Source organism: Zootoca vivipara, chromosome 8, assembly GCF_963506605.1.
Source record: "Zootoca vivipara chromosome 8, rZooViv1.1, whole genome shotgun sequence".
NCBI lineage: Eukaryota > Metazoa > Chordata > Lepidosauria > Squamata > Lacertidae > Zootoca > Zootoca vivipara.
The window spans coordinates 40,952,074-40,974,014 of record NC_083283.1 but is presented as its reverse complement, the minus strand read 5'-3'; the positions used below and the strand labels follow the sequence as shown (position 1 = coordinate 40,974,014).

Below are 21,941 nucleotides of genomic sequence, written 5' to 3'. Positions count from 1 at the left end.
TGTTGCTGAACCAATGAGGTACATTAAATATGTAAAAGTATTGGAATAAATATTCAAGTATTCAAATAAAATTGATTGAAGTTGATACAAATCTCTTTCTATTCTCTTCTATACGAACAACGCTAACATCCACATTATATTACACAAGATACAGACAAACCTTTTTCTGTTGGTGACTCAATGAGGTATAGCTGTTTTTAGATTAACCATTATAGTAAATGGGGTCAGGGCAGAACATCATTTTTAATAAATCATATTTGGTCCCAAATATTGAGTCAAACTGGAAAGATACAGAGCTGCTCCATAAAAGCTTCAGCCTCTTGCCAAATCTACAGATATGTTACATTTTGTGGCAGGTGAACACAAAATTAACTAGCCATAATCTCTGTAAATTTGCTTTCCATTTTGCTAGCCATTTTGCTAGCCATAATCTCTGTAAATTTGCTTTCCATTTTGAAAACTTACCATGGCATCACATATGGGAAGCCAATATTTGAAGTGAGTTTAAAAACCATGATTTTTGCAAAGTAGTGTTTTTGTATGACAAACCATAGTTGCTGTTGCTCAGCCTCTAGAGCAGGGGTCAGCAAACTTTTTCAGCAAGGGGCTGGTCCACTGTCCCTCGGACCTTGTGGGGAGACAGACTATATTTTTTGGGGGGGGGAATGAATGAATTCCTATGCCCCACAAATAATCCAGAGATGCATTTTAAATAAAAGCATACGTTCTACGCATGTAAAAACACCAGGCAGGCCCCACAAATAACCCAGAGATGCATTTTAAATAAAAGGACACTTTCTACACATGTAAAAACACGCTGATTCCTGGACCTTCCGCTGGCTGGATTTAGAAGGTGATTGGGCCGGATCCAGCCCCCGGGCCTTAGTTTGCCTACCCATGCTCCAGAGGCTGCTGCGCCATAGAAATAGGAGTCTGGGCAGATAGAAAATGAAAGCCCACAAGCCATTCTAAACAATGGGTTGTCTATATGTTTGGAAACTAAAACAGTGGCTTTGGTTCTCTGATTGGTTAATGTAAAACATCTGATTGGTATAAATCATAATGTCTGAATTGAGAATGTGTTCAATAGGCAAAAGGGATTTGTACAAAACTGCCATCCTAGCAATATGTCTAGGGTAAATATTGTTCGCTCATTCCCCCTTACCAGAAAATGTGCTACCCAGCCTGTTTACTGAACTTTGGTTCAGCACACATGTTAAAGAGAAACTAGATGGTAGTTCTCTGGTGTTCTGCACCACTTGCTTGACGCCATTGGATTCAGAAAAATGCTGTTTTGATTCTAAACTTGTTTTACTGTTGAAATAACAAACAGCAGTGCCATTAAAAGCAGCAGGGTGCAATCTGCTTCCTAGTTAGTTTGTTTGCTTTTGTGCTGTGGTGGAAGAGATAATATTTCCCCACAGGACATTTTTCAATTGACCACATTAACAGCTTCATACTAACACACCCCCCCCCCCAAAAAAAGTGAATGCTTGTCCTTTTAAAAGAAAAAAGAAAATATGAAGAAGTTGATATACTTTGCCTCCCTTGATGTGAAAATTGGCATGACTACTTAAATTGCACATCCAAGCTTATGCTTGCATTTTCTTTGCTCTGTTGGAAAGCTACCAATAAGTCATTTTTATTAAGATATGAGGAATTTTGTAGCTGTGAACATATGATCAGTTTTTTTCTGTTGTAAAAAAAGAAATAAGAAAAGAAAGAAATTTCAGCTTAAACTTTTGGATATTTATATATTCCTTCACAATTGTGATAGTACATGTTTTACAGAGTAGCCAGCTATAGTTAATACAACTTTGTTTAAAAATAGGGCTAGCAATGTTTGTAAACTTTGGGTTACTTGTTGATAGATCCTTTGGGAACATGTTGAGATAAATCTATGCATTAAACCAGGGGTTGCACTTTGGAGTTTTGAGAAAGTGTCATGGTGCCAGCCACAAAATGGTTGCCATGAGAGCATGGCCTAACACAAAATCACATCATGGCCATATCAGAAAGAGCAGAGGAAGAGAGATCTAGGGTATGGTGTGGAGATGTCACTTCCTCATCAATGGAAAAGGAAGGCACCAACCTCAGCCACCACTGAGCTTGCCCACAGAGAGAAGCTCTTTGCACCTCTACTCTGCTCCAAATATATAGGATGATGGGTGTCAATCCTGGCATCTAGTGCCATGTAGGCAATGTATGAGGCCATGTGCAGTGTAGAGAGGCTGAGTCTGTGCCACAAGGAACTGAGCAGGAAGAGCAAAAAGTCTGTTATGTATTGTGCATTTTGGAGGGAATAGTTACTTAGATCATCAGCCTTCATGTGGTGGCTTGGTGCAAGGTAGATCACAGCAGAAGCACTGCAACCATACAAACAGAAGGTAAAGAAAATAAAAGAAATAGGGGCCCAAATGCCTGTTTGGGTTAAATATGCATACCTGGTCTGAAATGGTTGAAGAGTACTGACCAAGACCTTTAATGGCTAGGAGGTACTGGCACCCAGGGGCACCACATTGGCAATTCCTGCATTAAATAACTTAGAATCATTCTGTACATTACAGAATATAATCTAAAAAGAAGATAGAGATTATATAATTCTCAACTGTAATATTTCAAACCACTACTGGAGGGGCATTCACAATATAGCATACTCCCAACATATATTAAACTAGCACATCAAGAGAGGCCTATACTAAACTCTTCTTTTTTAATTATGTAGTGTTTCTGCCTACCTCTTGAGAATTTATACTAACCTCAGGAACTGCATTGGAAGTTTTAAAACATCCTCTTTGTTAAAAGTGTGACGTTCCCCCCCCCCAACCTTCGGTCCGAAATGGTGCAGTCCAGAATTCTACCACGACAGTCTAGAATCCCACCCCTCCAGTCTCATTTTGTATGTGTAGAATGGTTCTTACAATTCAAGGCATGATACACCTATGGCCCAGGGACCACAACTGCTCTTTCCCATGACATATTGATACCATCAGAAGCCCTGGATCATATATGCTAGGCTACATGTTCATGGTGTGGCTCTTCCCTATGGCGTTGTTGTCTCAGTTTCTAGCAGGAATAATGCTAGTGCGTGGAGAAGTTATAGAATGGGTTCTTCCCATTTGGTCTATGGCCTTTGACATTATATAAGAACACAAGAAGAGCCCTCCTGGATCTTTCCAAAAGTACATCTAGTCCAACATCCTGTTTTCACACTGTCCAACCAGTTACTCTGGAAAGCCCATAAGCAGGACCTGAGTGCAACAGAATTGCCTTTCTACTTCCTGTGCCACAACATTAATAGAACCACAGAATAGTAGAGTTGGAAGGGGCCCTGAGGATCATCTAGTAAAAGTAAAAAAAGGCTAAAGGACCCCTGGATGGTTAAGTCCAGTCAAATCATCTAGTCCAACCCCCCAGAATGCAGGAATATACAGCTGTCCCATCGAACCTGCAACCTTGGCATTATCAGTATGTACCTTGCTCTGAGAACTGTAGCTTCAACCATAGCAAGATTACTTGAGGAATGAAAATTAGGGAATTAAAGCCATGAGTAAACTGATTGTTAAAGACTACATAGCAGATTTATGATAGAAATAACAACTTGAACCTGCGCCCCCTGAGTTGCTATTGAGCGTGTCTTGCCCAGAATGTGCATCAACCCTGAGATTTTCCGTTTTCCTCAATATAAAATATCAGCCAATGGCTCCTGAATCTAATACAGGTTAATATAAACAAATTCATCTTATTTCCTTGGGATTTGAGCTTTGTGTGTGGGAGGATTTTATGAAATGTAGTCAAGGATACAGATGCTTTAGTAATTTTGTAGGTCAGCATGTTTTATTACTCTGTGTTAAATAAAATGGTTGTAGCCTTGCAGACATATTCGGCTTTTATGCTTAGCACTTTGATTCTTTGTTGCATGAAACATGTTACAGAAAGTTTTAAGGGAGGAGTGGGAATTAATGGTTTTCAGACTTGAATTGATGTTGCTAAGCCAAGCTTCAGAATGTGGAATAAATTTGTGATGGTGATGATGAATCAAGATACAGTACTAGTTTTCATTTGGGTTGTGTTGGAATGATAGTAGCTGTGTCCAGGCATTCTAAATCATTTGTGTGATGCAAGAGTGAGGGTGTGTATGCGCTAGCAGCATCCTCCGCAAGTTGGAAGGGTGACTTCTGCAGCAAGGGGCCTGTTTGAGTAGAGAGCGGGTTCCCTGTTTCGGACTTTACCTCTCCAGTCTGTGGAAGGTGATGGAGACAGCAATGAGTGGCAGATCTAACACGCCTTTCCTTTCACTCCCTCATTGCATGAGGGATTTTAGAACACACGAATAGACCTATTAGCCCAAAGTACATTCTACTTACATGTAGGGAATACTCAACTATAGGCTGGAGTGGGGGCATGGTTTTAGCCCCACCCCTGATGTCAGGTCTTCTTCTTTTAACTGCACATTGATCTATACTGCGTAAAAATTTCTGCATGTAGACTTGATGTCTATGGACCTTGTCCCAGTACATAAATGGCAAGTGCAGGCTGCTATTGCTTAATATAATGAAGTGCTACATGAATGGAGATTTGGCTATTTTTATTCTGTCGTTTATGTCCCAAATGGAAGTGTATGCATTTTCATTTTATGTACATGCTGCTTTGATATAGTAAATACCAAGTAAAATGAGAGGGTTGTCTTGTTTTTCAAATCCAGATGTCAAGACGGTATTTTCTGTGGACATAATACTTGATATTTTACATGGTTGAAGTTAGATATCTGACACCCAGTAATCATCACCTTTATATCCAGGAAACTGTTGTTCATTTCTTCCATGATCTGAATTGTTAATGAGGACCTGGGATGGACTGGTATTGTTTTTGAGTGTAATCTGTTAGTGATAGTAGCACATTGAAGTGTAGTATAAATAAGTAAAATAGCATCACTCCCCTCACTAATCCCGGGAACTGTAGTTTGGTAAGGGGCCTGAGAGTTGTTAGGCGGCCCCTATTTCCCTCATGGAACTGCAGTTCTCAGAGTTCCCTGTGAAGAGGAATTGATTGTTAATCCACTTTGGGAACTGTCACTCTGTGAAGGGAATAGGGGACACCGAAGAATTCTCAGAACCCTTAACAAACTACAGTTCCCAATATTTTTGTATTTGTGCAGTAGGGACCCCGGGGGTGGGGGGGGGGGAGAGAGCTATGGTACAGCTTTAAATGCCTAGTGTGGATGTGGCCCTAATGAAGAAGAAAGTTAAAGATGGCCTTTCCTTTCAGTTTGTATCTAAAACTTGTAGATATTTTGCATTTCAGGGAGAAAGCACTATGATTTTTCTTTTAGCAATAACAACCACAGGCAACTGAAGCTGACAGTGCTCAGCTGCAATCAATGTCAATATGTCTTTTAAATCGGGGTCTGCCACAATACTGATGGGATTTGAACATTCACATTTGATGCAGGGTTAGGTCAGTTTAAGAGGAATATAATATATTTCAGGCTTCTAAACTGATGAAAAATAAATATAAAATGTAGCTTTCCTTTCACTAATTAATGGTAGCTTCTGTTCATTGAATGTTTACATTTCCTTGCAGTTAAGAGAAACCATACCCTTCTTTGAATATATTGAAAAAGGTTGACATGGCTTCTTTTTAAAACAACTCTTCTTTATTGTACATTGCCATGTGCCTCTAATTAACTGAAATATGCATAAAATAATCCCACCTGTTTTTTTTCATTGTACCGTAACTGAGCTTGTGCTGCAGAGTATTTTTCAATGAAATAGGAAGTAATTGTTTTTAATTCTTTTGTCTTTAGAAGTGTTGTGTGCAAAGCATTATCGTCTAAGCAGACTACAGCTGTATTGCAATTACAAAATTAACCTCACAAGTCATTAGTGCTCATAAGGAAACAAAGGATATTAATTCATACTAGGCAGGACCTCCGCTGGTGAAGCGTAGGGTTTTCTCTTAAACCCACACACAAATCAAAGATGAGAGAGTAAAATGAAGATTTTAAGCAGGTATTAGCAGCAAGCTGATCTGTTCTAACTTGCTCGGCTCACATATCTGTGCTTGTAAATTCTTTAATGGGCGAATTCTCACATTAATATATTTCCTGACCTTCCTGTCTGGGCTCGTTTACTGTACAAAATATCCTGGCAGCTATTCTGTTTCTGCTCGTGTTTTGTATTGCATTATCATCCCCGTAGCCGATCCAGTTATAAAACACACAGGGGAAAAACCCCTCCCATTTGTAGATATTTATTCTTGTATCATTTTCTCCCAGATTTGCCAGAACACCATCATGTTCGTGTTCTGAAGGTTAATGCCCAAAGTCAAGCAGACAGAAGCCAAGTGCTGCAAGGTTTTCCAAGATTAGGACCGATTCCCTTCGCAGAAATAAATGATTCCTGCCATGTGCAGTGATTTTGTGCAGCACTACTCACGGCTGAGTGAGTGCATCAATACTGTAGCCCTTACATGCTGTACATACTGATGACACTGTGTTAACTTGATTGACTGAGCAGTATACGGGAGAAGATGCACCTGCAAGAGATGTTCAGACACACATTTTAGCCTGGGTTTGAAATATTTATTTTACATTTATTTTAACTTGGAAGCCTTAAGTCTCATATTCCATGGGTTCTCATGTTTCTGCTGCTAAGGTAGAGCAAACAGTTTATGTATGCTTCTTTGTTGTCAAAATTGTTATAGAAAATGATTTGAAGGTGCATCTTCCTTTATCTTTAAAGCCAAAAGCTTTTTTTCCATTCTTATTTCACAGTGTAGCATATGATATATAACAATATATAGTATTTTTGTATATAAAATACTGAAGAAAATAGCATAAAGGGGAACTAGTATGAATCCTGGCAAACTTGCAGCTAGATAAATATATTATGGGGCTCATTTGAATAATAGGCAAATGTTTTGTGTAATTCACTTGTAAACAACATTTTGTGTTATATTTTTCTGTTTTATTGTTTCCTTTGTAGGCATTGAGACAGCAGCAGAAAAGAAGAAATGGAGTGTCAATGATGGTAAACAAGACTGTTCCTCGTGTTGTTTTGACACCATTAAAGGTGTCTGATGAGCAGTCTGATTCACCCTCAGGTAAATAGCTAAAGGACTGTGCAACACCCATTTCTAGTAAAAGAGCCCTCCCTGTGGGCGAGAGCTATAATGTGCAAAATTTAGGATGGGTGGAAATAATGATGTCATTCTCACACAGTAGATTTTTATTCTCATTCTATGACCAATTTTATTAATTCAAGGGAGGAACTGAATTCTGGTCTATTAAGGGGGAGGGAGGGAGAAAAAGGCGTAATAAAATAAAATCAGCCAGCATTACAAAGAGCCTCTTTAAAGGAATGCAAAGAAGCATTTTTGGATGCTGATTCCTAATGAGAGAACTACATACTGGCATGCAGTGCCATCAGGGGGTAAAATAAATAACCATCACAGCTCCTGTGAGAGTATGAATTACTCTTAGTTCTGTCTTGCAATATCAGTTGTCCTTTTTTTTATATGATTTTGTGTTCTGGCTCCATCCTAATCACCACTGTGCAACCCTGACCTTTAGTTTTGGCTGCTACATTCTTCGCTGTGAATAGATTGTACAGATATCTGTGTCACTTTTTATTGTAGATTCCCTGGACATGGGAGAAAATTAACTTTACAAGGGAGGGGTTTCCTTTCTTCCTTTTATTTCTTTGTCCCCCCTATAATGGGAGTATGATTATTTCGAAAGACATCCCTAAGCTATCAGAAGAGGGCTTATTTGTAATGGATTAGCAAACATCTTTATTGACTGCTACATTCAAGGAACTTGTTTTCACCACTTATTCACCACGATTTATGAGCTTTTGCTTCATCGGTTCTGGTGACAGGGCATCAAATTGTCAAGCAGAAAACATTACCTTTAAATAGTGTAGCAGATGAAGTTGTCATTCTTATGGGTGTGTTGATTTTTTTCCCCCAGGAAAGAAATTCTACCTTTGTTTTTGTTCTTCAGTGTAATGTCTTTTTTTCTTTTTTCTGTTAAGGATCTGAATCTAAAAATGGTGAAGCAGACAGTTCTGATAAAGAAATGAAACATGGGCAAAAATCTCCAACTGGAAAACAAATGAGCCAGCACTTAAAGAGATTAAAAAAATCTGGTTTAGGTGAGTATGTCTCTAAAAGGTCGGGGGGGGGTGTCACTTCATTGCATTATATCATAGAAAATAATACACATTCTGTAAACTCACTAGAGGAAGTTTTATAGTGTGTCTCTGATGTTTTGGATTTTCTCACTTTATGTGTGTCTTCCTCGTCTGTTCCTTCATCCCTCTGAACTCTGCAGGAGTTCCCTCTTATTGGGACCTTTCCCCCAGCATGCCTTTCTGCTGTTGACCTTTTCAATCTGACAGACCCAAGCTGTCCTAAATTGGCCATTTTGCAGCCAGCTGTTTCTTGCTTCATCTTCTTCTAACAGGGAAATATTATTACCCCCTGTTACGTTTCCCCCTTATTCCTGTACGGAATAATATATTATTATGTATTTCCCTTGGTGGACCACATTATTTATAAACTAGTATATTATTTATTGCCTGTTGTTAGACATCTAAACACCATGTTGGATAGTGGTTTTTTCCCCTTATTGCTCAATTATATGCAGATATTTATCCTAGGTGACCACATGTCTCAATAAACCATTTGGAAAGGCAAGCAGTTTGCTCTGTTTCACTTAAGAAATAGGTGTTTGGATTTATTCCTTTCTTTGTCTGTTCGCAAAAGTCTTCTGAAAAATAGTAACTGAATAAATTGTTTCCTCACCTCTTAAGAGTGATGGCTACATTTAGTACTCCACTGAATCCTTTGACTTGTAATGATTTAACCGAGTAGCCATCTTGGCTGAGTTAGAAATGGACTTATAAAGAGACTGTTTATCCTTTAAAAAAATCAATTTCCTATTTTTTTCAAGTTCATTCTGAATTGTATACCCAAGGTAACACCTGTGTTCTGAAGCATACATGTTTTCCCTGATAAGAATGATCAAATGTTCTTAAAATACCATTTATTAAAGTACTTAATCTTCTCCCAATTCATTTTGATCCCACAAAAATGCCCTTATAACCCATAATCAATATTTGGAGTGCAGCTGATTCATTGTTTAGCTCAAGTGTGTTGCTTTGAACTGGAATCTTTAAGAAGGGAATGTAAATGGATGAATAAATGGTCTTTTTGTGTCAGTAGTTGAAATGCTTCATTGCACCAAATCTTTCCATAATTTTCTTCTTCTTCTGGATCAGTTGTGTAAAATGTGGAGCATTTCAGCATAAATTCCTTCAAAAGGCTAGAATGAACATCTTACAGAGCTCTGTTTAGTTGTGGTTTTAATTCTGTCTGCTGATATTATTTTTATCATATTAATATATTACTGCTGGCTGAAATAGTAACAAGAAATGATGTTTGAGAAGCTCTAATGCACTTTCTTATTCCTTACAGTAAATGCTTAAGTGAAGTTATTTATTGAATAGGCATTCTCTGCAAAATCAAGTATTCTTTTGTGTGTCCTCTTTGATTCTTAGGAACTTCATAAAGTCTAAGTTGGAAGGCAAGGATATTTGTGTGTGTGTGAAAATGTTATTTCAGACCTAGTTAGATGCATGTTTTAAAGACCAACTAAGCTGAGCATCTAAAATAGTTGAACTTAGAGATCTATCTCCATTATGAAAGCTCTGGATTGTATTTAGCAGTCAGGTAAGCAGAAGGCCACTTGTGCAATTACCTGTAATCTTTCTCCTCCCCTCCTATATACATATATATCCCTGTATACCCCTAAGTACTTTTTCAGAGAGTATGAGATCCTCCATGGGGGAATACAGTGGAGGAGAGAATCACCCAAACTTGGGCAGAGGCGGCTGGCACAAGCAACTTCCCACTCACACAAGCTACCTCTGCCCAATTTTGCACAAATCTATGGAGAATTTATCTTCCAGAGAATCTCAGCTTTCATTTTAAAATTAAAAAGGAGCAAATTTCTAGCTCTATATACAGGATTGGGAACCTACAGCTTGCTAGATGTACAAGTCCCACCACCCCTGACTTTTGCCATGCTAGTTCAGACTTATGGGAGTTGGCCGTTCAACTCTAGAGGGTCACAGGTTCCCCATTCATGCCAGAACAGCTGCAGAAAGAGAGTAGATTTGAAAGTATGTGGGTAGTGTCTCTCATATTTTTAAAAAAGGGGTGGGGATGTGAGTAGGCTATCCAGTGGTTGAGTAAATCAATGTGTTCAGACTGTGCACTTGGCCCTCTTAAAAATACCCGAGAACATGGTTTGAGGGCATATGATGCATGCATCTGACTGAAGCAAAAGGAAAGATACCAAGAACTCTGGCCAGAAATTTCAATGCTAGGAATAAATTTCTGGCCAGAGTTCTTGGTATCTTTCCTTCTGACTGAAGCAGAGCATGTCTGGGTCTGAGTAGTGTCTCCATGGGAGATCTGGGAATCTCAAATAAGGCATCTTGAGTCCCATGATGAAAGCAAGGTTGGAAATTCACTCAAGCAATTTTTGTTTAAAACTACATTTATTTTTGTTCATTTCTATGAAATTTTGCACAACAATTGAAGTTTTAACAGAAGAATTTGATGAAATAATGAGAATGGAAACTGGCTCATTCCCTTTAGTTAGTTAGTTCCATCTTTGAAAGCATTACCTTTAAAATATGCAAGGAAGAATGGATGCTGTAGAAATGCAAGAAGGAAATGATATGTATAGGCAAAAGATTTTATTGGATAAGGTTGCACTCCTCTCCACCACATTGAAAACTACTGTATTATAACAAATATAAATGAAGCTTTGATTTTTAAAAATGTTCTTGAATTTGTGGTAAAGGTAGATTTGTTTTGTTTTGTGTGTTTAATCCAGGACACTTGAAATGGACCAAAGCCGAGGATATTGACATAGAAACTCCAGGATCTATACTTGTGAACACTAACCTGAGGGCTTTAATAAACAAACACACATTTCTTTCCTTACCTCAGCATTTTCAACAATACCTCTTGCTTTTGCTTCCAGAAGTAGATAGACAGGTAAGGTTTTTTTGTTTTGTTTTTAAAGCATACGGTAATTGCTTTCATGGGCATTCTTTTGTAATTGCTGCTTTTCTATAGCTTAACATGATGCATATTGTTCAGACTCACTGACACAAGTAAGTGCTTCTCAACACCATGCATAACTAAATTATGGAATTCACTGTCAGAGGAAGTAATGAAGTGGACTAGCAAAGGTGTTTTTAAAAAGGATTAGACACATTCCAGAAGAAAATGTGTAACAAAAGCTGTTAGCCATGACAGCAAACTATGAAATCTCAACCAGGCTGTGGTGCCTTATAGAAGTTATAGCAGCGGTGCAGGGACCTTCCCCCCCCCCATTGATTCATCTCCCAGCAGTGTTGTAGCGTCTAAAGACTACTTAGCATATGAGTAGGGCTGAGATAAATGTATGTGTTTTTCAGCTTTCATGTCAACATTCACGTGCTTGATAATATAGAACTTCTTGCTGAACAGCTAAGCAAATTTTACAAAAATCAAAAGAATTTATTTGCTGTTTGGATATCTAACCAGTTACATGTCAGATATGGGTGTGTAAAAGCCCACAAAGTCTGATTCTGAAGGTGCAGGGAGCTAGCACATAGAGCACAGATCAGGTAACATCCTGAGCCTTGGAAACAAGGCAGTCAGAGCTTCCCTGACCAAGCTTCTTCCTTCTTCTTCTTTCTTTGGCGATCACTCGTAGCCAAGTAAGATTGTCTTCCACAAACACGGTTTTAAAAATGAGTCCGTAAGTGACTGTGGAGGCCAATTCTGGATCCACATGTCCTTCCACAGTGGGACATAGGTTTCCGGGCGGGAGTTGATCATGGTGAGAGTTTGCCAAGTGTGCTTTCCTCTTAGCACGTTTATCCCTTTCGTCCTGAGTTTGAGTGTCTTCAAATCCCATGACACCATTGCTAAAGGCTGTTCTCCAATTGGAGTACTCGCAGGCCAGTGTTTCCCAGTTGTCTGTGTTTGTAATGCATTTTTTAAGGATTTGCCTTGAGTCTTTAAAGCTCTTTTGTTGACCACCAGCATTACGCGTTCCACTTTTAAGTTTGGAATAGAGTAGTTGCTTTGGAAGACGATCATCAGGCATTCACACAACATGACCAGTCCAACAAAGTTGATGTTGCAGAATCATTGCTTCAACACTGGTGATCTTTGCTTCTTCCAGTACACTGATATTAGTTCGCCTGTCTTCCCAAGTGATGTGTAAAAAATTTCGGAGACACCAAGCTAGGGGATGCTCTGCAACCAGCTGAACAAAGCCTAGGCAGATTTCCTTTATATGCTTTCTGTGAGCCCTTCCCCAGAGCAATGTGATTGGGAGCAGCCCTGCCTGGACCTGCCTTGCCTATAGTCACATGGGTTAAACTATGTTTCAGCTCAGGTCTAGTATGGACTTGTGTAGCTGGCCCCATCCACATGATGTAAGGCCTTCAAATGATACAGCAACACTATGGGAAGTGCGTCTTATGCTACTGCTGTAACATCTAAAGCAAATAACTCCTCCTTACTCGTTCTTAAGAACCAGTAATTTTTGTTGTATTCAGCATGGCACTAAGTGGATCATTCTGTCAGTGCAAGAATGAAGCAGCAACTACTTCCCCAAAACATTGCAGGATCTCACTTACCTATGCAACACTTGCTTCAAATACAGGCAATCTAACTGGTGTTCCACTATATCTGAGGGATATTTATGTCTTTTCTCATCTGTTTCAAAGAAAATAATGATGACACCTGTTTCATACTTGTCCTCAAATGGATTGACTGCATTCTCCAAAAGTTCAAGTCCTGTGATTCATCCTGATCTGTTTTAGGAATTGGAATTATCTGACACTGATAGATCTGATGGAGGCTTACTTACACTTCCTATCAGACGAAGGACTACAGGCCCCCTCATTTCAGCTATGGGGAAGAACAATCACAATTCTAAGCCCTTTTGGTTGGACTCGCCTCCACTTCCAGGATCTTTATTAAAATCCTGGTAGACCAAGTGACTTTCCCCAGAAGCACAGGCATGAGGCAATCTCCTAGTCCGATCATCATCTCGTAACGGTAGTTCCAAGACACAGCCGTGACCTTATTGATGGGGTAACACCATGGGTTTTCATCAGTAGTACATTTTTTCCCTTATACACCCTTTTCACATAGTTTTTCTGCCTCCTGGCCAACAAATTTATATGAAGTCTCCAGAAAAGCACCTGTACAGTGAATCCAAGATCTCATTTTCAGCCTCTAGCCAGTTTACTGTTAATGATGGAATCATGTCTAGATTCCATCCGTTGGACAAATCTATACCTCAGACTGCTACAGACATTCTTCTTGAGGTACAAAGCTTCAAAACACCAACAGTCTCAACCCTGACATCCAGGTCCCACCCAGATGCAGAACTTCTTCAGATTGTGGACCTCAGAGTCACACCTGTTTGGGGGATATTCTCTTACAGGAAGCCAGCTGAGTCTTTCCGACAATAGAAGCTAACTGAGCAATAGGAGAAGTGGAAGTGTTTATCTTATAGCATTGCAAGCAATGGAGAAAGGGGAGGTGACTTTACCCCTCCACATATTGAAGCCTTTGCTAGTCTGATATTGGATGGCAATGTTGAGCAAAACACACATCTGGGTAAGCCCACCTGCTAAGCAAGCTCTACAGATGGAGGATCAAGGAACCGCCTTTGGGTTGAATGGTTTGGCTTCCTTGCCCTTACATTTTGCTCAACAGAATCCACTTTCTCAAGCAGTGCAGCAGAGCTTTGGGTGGCTTATTTTTAGACCTCACTGTAATAGAAGGTACAAAGTCCACTCTAGTCAGCTTTTTAACCAAATTTGTCTTTTTCTACTGTAGCATAAAATCTGTTCTCTTAATGTAATGGGCAAGTGGCAAGGTTTCCCAAAGCACTTAGGCTTCCACACGACTACAAATCAATATGAGTAACCAAGATACAATTTCCATCCCTATCTTTTTTTTCCAAGAAGCAGTCAACCTTCCATTAAAAAGGGGTGGGTGGGAATGGAACAGTGACTTCTTAAGTGCTTTTATGCCTAGGTAATATTGAAAGGCCATTTTTATGTCTGATATTTTAATAAATCATCCCATTACCATATATAATGACAAATTGTTTAAGGTGCTAGCTGCAATCCAGAATGTGCCAGAGGGGTTCTGCCCTTTTATTTTGGTGCTGCAGCTCCTCCATCTCTGCCTGTTCTACACTGTAAACTTCCCTTCGACTAAGATGATGAATTTCTTGCCAACGCTTTTCTGGATTGTGGTCATTATGTGACTGGCATATGGTCATTATGTTTAAGAAACTGTTTTGTAAGCCAGTCTTCTTTTGTTCCTCATGGGAAGGTGTATTTGTGATTACCTGCAAATATTCTTAGGCACATCTAGTTACTTACTCTCCATTTGCAAGTACCTTGGGAATGGTTTGCATTCTGTGCCTGCTGCTAAGTTTCAACTAAGTATGTGCTGCAGTGAGCTGTGGGGCGCAGGAATGACAACTCCATTGCTTTTCTAGGGATCACAGCTGAGGGGTAGAGCACAATGGTTTGCATGCAGAACTCAGGTTTAATTAATGGTAATCTGAGTGAACGGGATCGTGGGTGGAAAGAGCTGGGAAATAACCTACCTGAGAGTCAGCATAGGTGGTGTGTGGCTAGATGGATCAGTGGTCTGACTCAGCATAAGGCATCTTCTTAATGCTTTCATTTCACCTGTTACCTTCTAATTTTCACTCCCTTTTGTGCCTTGCAAGACAGCAGAGTTGCTGCAGTCAAACTACGCATTTTAGCCGAGTTTGGTGTACCTCCGCTTCACCACAGTGTGTGAATTGGCCCACAGTATTGTTGAATTCAGCATTTTTAGCCTTTCTATATTACCGTATTATTATTATTATTGTTGTTGTTGAAGTTGATTTAAAACACCATCTTTATTCTTTACGTTCTCATTGTTGATGGTCCTGCACATTTTATAAGCTTGCTACCTATGGCACACTAACTCTTACCCCACCTACGGTAGCATAAGATGGTTACCAGGGTACAATTAGGTTCTACTGTTCCATTTCTTTCTGAAGCCAGTTTTAAATCTACAGCTCTTGATCTAAAAACTAGATGATGAGCACTAGCTTCTGGCTTTGCAGCTCAGTTGGTTAGTGTGTGGTGCTGACAATACCAAGGTTGCAGGTTTGATCCCCGTAAGGGACAGCTGCATATTCTTGCATTGCAGGGGGTTAGACTGGACAATCCTCAAGGTCCATACCAACTCTATGATTGTATGAGATAAAGCTTCTATGAGCACCCAAATCTCAGTATTTGATTGGTTGATTGGTAGTACATGCTTATACCTTGCACCGTGTTTATTTTAGTAGTTATATTTGTATGCCTATAGGAAAATGTTCTTTTGTTGTACCTAGTTTCTGTACATTTACACTTGGGTTTGATCTACGGTAATTAGTCATGTTTTAGGCCTCAATGAAATCAGTGAGCAAGATAATCTTGTTGATTTCAGAGGGACTAATGCATTTCCTCTGATTCCAACTTATTGTACTTGTATAGTCTAGCGTTCCTACTTTCCTCTTACCTTCTATATCGGGCACCCCCAAACTTCGGCCCTCCAGATGTTTTGGACTACAATTCCCATCATCTCTGACCACTGGTCCTATTAGCTAGGGATCATGGGAGTTGTAGGCCAAAACATCTGGAGGGCCGCAGTTTGGGGATGCCTGTTCTACATCATAGTTTGTTATCCTCCTCTTTTTTTGCATTTCCAATCCTATTAAGTACTAGGGTTCCTATTGGCACACCAATGTACCGTGACCAATATAGGTGTCTCACAAAGCAAGATGAACATCAGATGTGGTGTGTTTAATGTACATGACATACGCTTCTACGTTTGCAATCTGACTTGATATATATCCTCAGTTTAATACAGTGAAGAAAAACAGCTTTTGATTTTAATTTGACTTGGAAAATCATTTCTCATATCCCATTCGGTATGTAAAACTAGCGTAAAGGTTCGTCAGTACAACGTTATGAATGCCATCAAACCTTCTTCTTAATGGCCCTGCACAGTCCTCCTTCAGGATTCAAGACAATTTATGGACCAGTCCAATGCATGATTTTGAAATGTGCCTTGGCATCAAGCAATTACAGAGCAGCTTGGACATTGATTCCCCCCCCCCCTAGCTTACACTTATACACCATTGAAAAATTTCATCTTCATGGAAGTTGCTCAGTTGAACTATTAGTATATTATAATAACCTTTTCTGGGTTTTCTAGATCACATGCTATATGGGCCTGTTTTTTGTTCTGACTTGTCAGTTATGAACACTTTTCTTTTAATTTGGTAATTTTATTTCTTGCCTTTTTGAATCCTCATGATGAAATGGTAGGCAGGCAGAAAAGGGATGTAACATGAGCCCAAATAGTTTGTTTCGCTTAATAGTAGCAAAAGTGTGGTAGAGCTATTCCATCTCTTTTCTTTCTGATGTGGATACACTGAATTAAAATTTGTAACGGCCACACTTTTGTATGACATAGCGAGCTCACATCTCACACATCTGATAAATTGGCTCCCGAGAGGTTTGTCCAAATTCTGAAGCCAAGGCACGATGATTGCTCAGCATTGTTTTACAAGCTTTTCCTTTATATCTTAATAGTACATATGCTTTTAATTTGTATGTACTATTATATCTATTGTAAACTGAAAACCTGTCAACCAATGTTTTGTCTATATTTCTGACATTAAATGTGTTTAGTGACAACCCTCCCTTTTCAAATATCTTCAGGAAATTATCTAAATTTCTCTTTATGGCATACTTCTTCAAAAATGTAAAAATGAAACAGAAGTTTAATGCTTTCTATTAAAAATGAAGAATTCATATTAAATAATATATTGCTAACTTACTGAGGTAAGCTTTTAGTGTGCTGAAACTCAAGCTTTACCATTGTGAAACAGTATAATAAAACCATATATAATTTATTACAGCCTGTGTTAATACTAGAATCCCTGCCTGTATTAACAAAATCTTTTATTTGAGAAATATACCATCTAAATATTAATTATGTAGGATGCTTGAACAGTAGCTTTTATATAAGAGCAATAGCAATACTGGTCAGGGTGAAGGGGGAGAATAATAATGGATTTAGACTGGTTGAGTTTTTCTTAATATATCAGCCATGTAGAAGTGCCCAAACACCTGTAAAATAATGATACATCCTTTCTGAAGAGCATTAGGATTTTAGTAGAAATTCTATAGAAAGTTGCCAAATTCTGTAGCATGCTGGTGCTGCAGTGGTCTTTGGAAACGAGTTAATTTAGGCATCGGTAGGAAATTAACTGACCAGGTGCTGTTCTGTTTACTAATGTTTGACATTTTCATGGCTTGTGAAAATAGCACTGGGCTATGACAAATGTTCCCCCCGTTAAATAGAACAGAAACAATAGCTAAAATGTTTCTAGTGTGAATTCTCTGTAAAATAATTGCTTGAGTTTGAGAATTAACACCTCCATTGTGCTTAATAAGACAAAACCAGAATTCCAAGCCCAACAGAATAATAAGAATAATAAAAATAATAAAATGCATTTCAAAAACATTTGTTGTTCTGGCTCATTAAAGCATTGCCTTTGTTGGACAGCACTTCTTGAAGGCCATAAAAATTAATAGTGTATTTTAAAGTGCTTTATTAGCATGTTTCTCCAAATACTAATTTAGCTTTAGTGGCTAATTGCACCATCTCTATGGCCATGGACTGTTGAAGTAAAACACCTACTTTAACACTCTTTTTTACACTATTTCAAGTAGAAATGCATCCTCTAGGGCAGGGTTTCCCCAACTTAGGTCTCCAGATGTTTTTGGACTACAGTTCCCATCATCCCTGGCCACTGGTCCTGCTAGCTAGGGATGATGGGAATTGTAGTCCAACAACAGCTGGAGACCTAAGTTGGGGGAACCCCCCTCTAAGGTATCTCTTTGATCTTGCAGGTTTTTGATTCTTTGTAGGAATTTTGTAGAACAGATTTCAATTGGATGTAATTTGGCTTATCCTTCTGCAATTCTTCTCCTCTTAGAACAAATTTTGAGAGACTAAGCATGGTTGGAAATGGAAAGTGAGAAACGTGATTTGGTATGCCTTTTAAAATGGGCATCTCCACATTGCAGATGTCCCTGCTAAAGGTGGTCAGCATTCTATAGTTCCCTCATTTGCTGGAGTCCTTACTGTTCTTTTCATTCCTTGGGAGACCAACTTAACAGTTGTTATCATGTGGGATGGCTCTCAGTGCCCCCTCAGTATAAGAAGAGAGATTGGTGGATACCAAGGCCTGGCAGCTAGGGGATAGATCTGCCACTTTCTTGATGACATTGTGGTTACTATTCCCAAGAAGTTCAACAATGTATCCTGGGAAGATGTGATTAACAAATACATCAAGAGTTTCCTTTCTTCTCATTGGTTCCAAGAGTAACTATTCTAAGACCCATCAGTTGTTGCCTCCTTTCCATGACTCACTTTCTGAAAGTCACATTACACTGAATATGTTTCCTTGATTTCTCTGTGCATCTCAGGATCATAGCTGTCAAGTCTCCCGTTTTCTCCGGGAAACCCCCGGCTGTCCCCAGCCGAAAAAATGGATTTTTTTGTTTTTCCCCAGTTTATTCTGGCACGACGGCCATTATGGAACTGGGCAGAGCATGCTCAGAAGCTTTTGATGCTGCTCTGCCCAGTTCCAAAATGAATGCAGCGTGACTTCCGGTATGCTACTTTCGGTCCGGTCCCTTATTTTTCAGAGAGGAACTTGGCAGGTATGCTCAGGATTTTCATTGGAAAGTCGATCAAGCAGGGGCACAGAGAGCAGTAGTATGTTCCTAGTAAGGTAAAGGTAAAGGGACCCCTGACCATTAGGTCCAGTCGTGACCGACTCTGGGGTTGCGGGTTATTCCTAGTACTGTGTTGCTTTACTGGCTTGGAATTTCTACCCTAAGCAATTCTGTGAATTAATTTTTCTTTTAAGGTTTCTTATATGAGATTTCTGAAGTGTTGGTCTCACTATTGGTTGCTGTTTGTTTTAAAAAAAATTCGCAGAAAATGCTACAATGAAGTAACAATTGCTGTTAGAAATTTTATATATATATACACAAACGAACAGTTCACACCATATTATCTTCTGATATTGCTAAAATTACTTTTCGCCGCAGTTTTTGTTTCAGCTTACTACTGTCATGAAAATATGTGCTGGATCAGAAACTGAGTTACATTGCAATCCCAAACATACGCTCCACTGAATACAATGCGTCTTCCTTCTGAATAAACATGCATCAGATTATGCTGTTAGAATCAGTAGTAATTGATCATCCTTAATGTAGGCACACAGATGCTGGGTTAGGCCACTTGCATTTAATATGATGACTATAATGAAAATGCTATTTAAATATTAGATTATCCCTCTTGTTATTCCCACTTTCTATCCTTCCCTTTTTCACGTAATTGGAGCTCTATTCTTATGTACTCTTAGTTGAAGCAATATCTGACAGTGTCTTCTGCTACCACCGGCTTATTTTCTAGATGGGAAGTGATGGAGTTTTGCGCCTCAGTAGTTCCGCTCTAAATAATGAATTCTTTGCATATGCAGCACAAGGGTGGAAACAACGATTGGCAGAAGGTAATTTTCTATTTGTTATTAGATTTAACAAAATAGTGATTTTCCCTCCCCGAAGAGATACCTTCTTGTGTCATGGCCAAGAATACACACACTCAAAATACATTTGTAAGATAAAATGTAAAGTGACAGGACTTAAAAATTATACACTCTAGTTCATCTTCAAATTGATTTAAGCACATCTGTTTATTGCACCTGAGTAGGGGAGGTCACTTGGGCAGCCTTTTTAAAAATACGAACAAGCATTTTCATCAGTGTCAACTTTGGAAAACTAAATGCATGTGACTAAATCAGCCAATATATTTCAGAAATGCCAAAGGTAGTGCTGCAAATAAAATATTATTCTTGGTTTCTCTCAGATTAGTTTTGCACTGAAATTTGAACAAGTAAAGGTTTAATTCATTCCTGCTTCAGAGGCTAGGACCTGAACCAATGGATTCAAGTTAAAAGAAAGAAGATTCAGACTAAGCATCAGGAAGAGCTTTCTGACAGTGAGAGCTGTTCGACAGTGGAACAGACTCCCACAAAAGGTGGTAGACCTTTCCTTAGAGGTTTTAAAGCAGAGTGTTGGATGTCCATCTGTTATGAGATTCCTGCATTGCAGGGGATTGGACTAGATGACCCTCAGGGTCCCTTCCAACTCTATGATTCTATGAGAGCTGAAATGCCCCCCCCCTTACTGCAGACATCCATGCCACCTGAAAAGCTGCTCCCAAAGGTTGGGGGACCTTCTGGAGCAGCATCCAATACAGTACAAGGAACTGCAGCTGGATGAGGATATTGAGAAAGTTGTGGTGCATGTGTGAAACTGCTTGGATATGTGCACTGGAATCTCTGGAACTTGTCCCATCTAAGAAACCTTACAACACAAATGTCCAAGCAATGTTTGCACATCGTCTGTTCAATGGCGCTTCTGCAGAGACCCCCACTCAAATCCCAACTGCACTCTTGTAAAAATCCTTAGGAACTTGTATTCAAATATTTGGGGAACCCATATTCAACCCCCCCTCTTTGTATCTTTTAGGAGAATTTACTCCTGAAATGCAGCTGCGCATCAGACAAGAGATTGAAAAGGAGAAGAAAACAGAGCACTGGAAAGAGAAGTTCTTTGAAAGATTTTATGGGGAAAAGTAAGTATCAAAGTAAAAAAAAAATTAAAGAATTGGCCTGAGATTTACATTAATATATTAATATATACATTAACATGTATTTCTTTCACATAGATCAGTTATTTGGTTTAAAAATAAACTGCCTAGTTAATTGTGGTAATAGTTTTAGCCTCACATTATTATTGGATTCTGACATGTTTTTTGCCCACTCCTGCCATTTCTTTCTCTCAAAACCCACAAATCTCACCTCAAAGACTTATCTAGAAAAGTCTTGCATGGACCATTTCAACCTTTGTTGCCTATGCTTTTCACTATGCCAGCAATCCCCTACAAACTTCTGTCCCCCACTAATCATTTATCAAACCATCTGCTGTATCTGAATTGTAAATTTACGAGCAGGGACAATGTCATTTCTATATTTCAAGGCAGGTTGTTGGAGATAAATGTGAAGAGAGAAGTGTAATTGTAGATAATTTACGGTACTGGCAGCAGCTCTGGTATTGCAAATAGCGGATAAAATTATTGCAGTATGTCAGCAGTTTCCTAAAACGCAGGTCTGCTCCAATTATATTTAAAGTTGGGATGAGCATGCAGTTTAAAGCATAAAGGGGGCAGGAGGCTGACCTTCCGGCGTTCCCCCTTAGTTTTTCTCCCCAGTCTCTTTGCCCTCATTGCTATTCTGCCAGCTTTGCTCACTTCTGGTATAAGCATCTCCCACCCACTTTAATTCACATATCATGTCCTGGTGTTTTACACAAGTTTAAACATTGCCATGCATAATTTTTTTCAAAAGTTGCCATGAAGTCAACAGCGTTCTGGTTTAGTTTTAAATTATTTTCTAATCTGTAAGACTAGGGTCTCCAATGTAGTGTCTGTGGGTCACAGTGCATGTTCTCCACTCTTGTGTTCTGTTCTCTCCCCTTTGTCGAGTCTCTCCAGGGCAGTAGCTCTGAGCAGTGAAGCCACCTTCTTTCATCTTTTCTTATCGGAACTGCCCAATGAGATGCTGCTCCAACCAACCAGAGTGAAAACAAAAAGTGGGCCATAGTCAACCAGGAGGTAGTGATAATTGTGGTGGCATTCAGCAGCAGCAAGCA

At 39.2% G+C, this 21,941-nt stretch overlaps 1 protein-coding gene across 1 annotated transcript in view; it reads left to right on the top strand.

The window, feature by feature from the left end:
• ASXL3 (ASXL transcriptional regulator 3) overlaps window positions 1-21,941 on the top strand; it is a 99,897-nt gene that overhangs the window by 64,006 nt on the left and 13,950 nt on the right. The window contains exons 6-10 of the mRNA XM_035125483.2: window positions 6,987-7,104; window positions 8,037-8,156; window positions 10,910-11,073; window positions 19,642-19,738; window positions 20,760-20,865. Of these exons, the coding sequence (XP_034981374.2) occupies window positions 6,987-7,104; window positions 8,037-8,156; window positions 10,910-11,073; window positions 19,642-19,738; window positions 20,760-20,865 (605 nt within the window). The remainder of the gene's footprint in view (window positions 1-6,986; window positions 7,105-8,036; window positions 8,157-10,909; window positions 11,074-19,641; window positions 19,739-20,759; window positions 20,866-21,941) is intronic.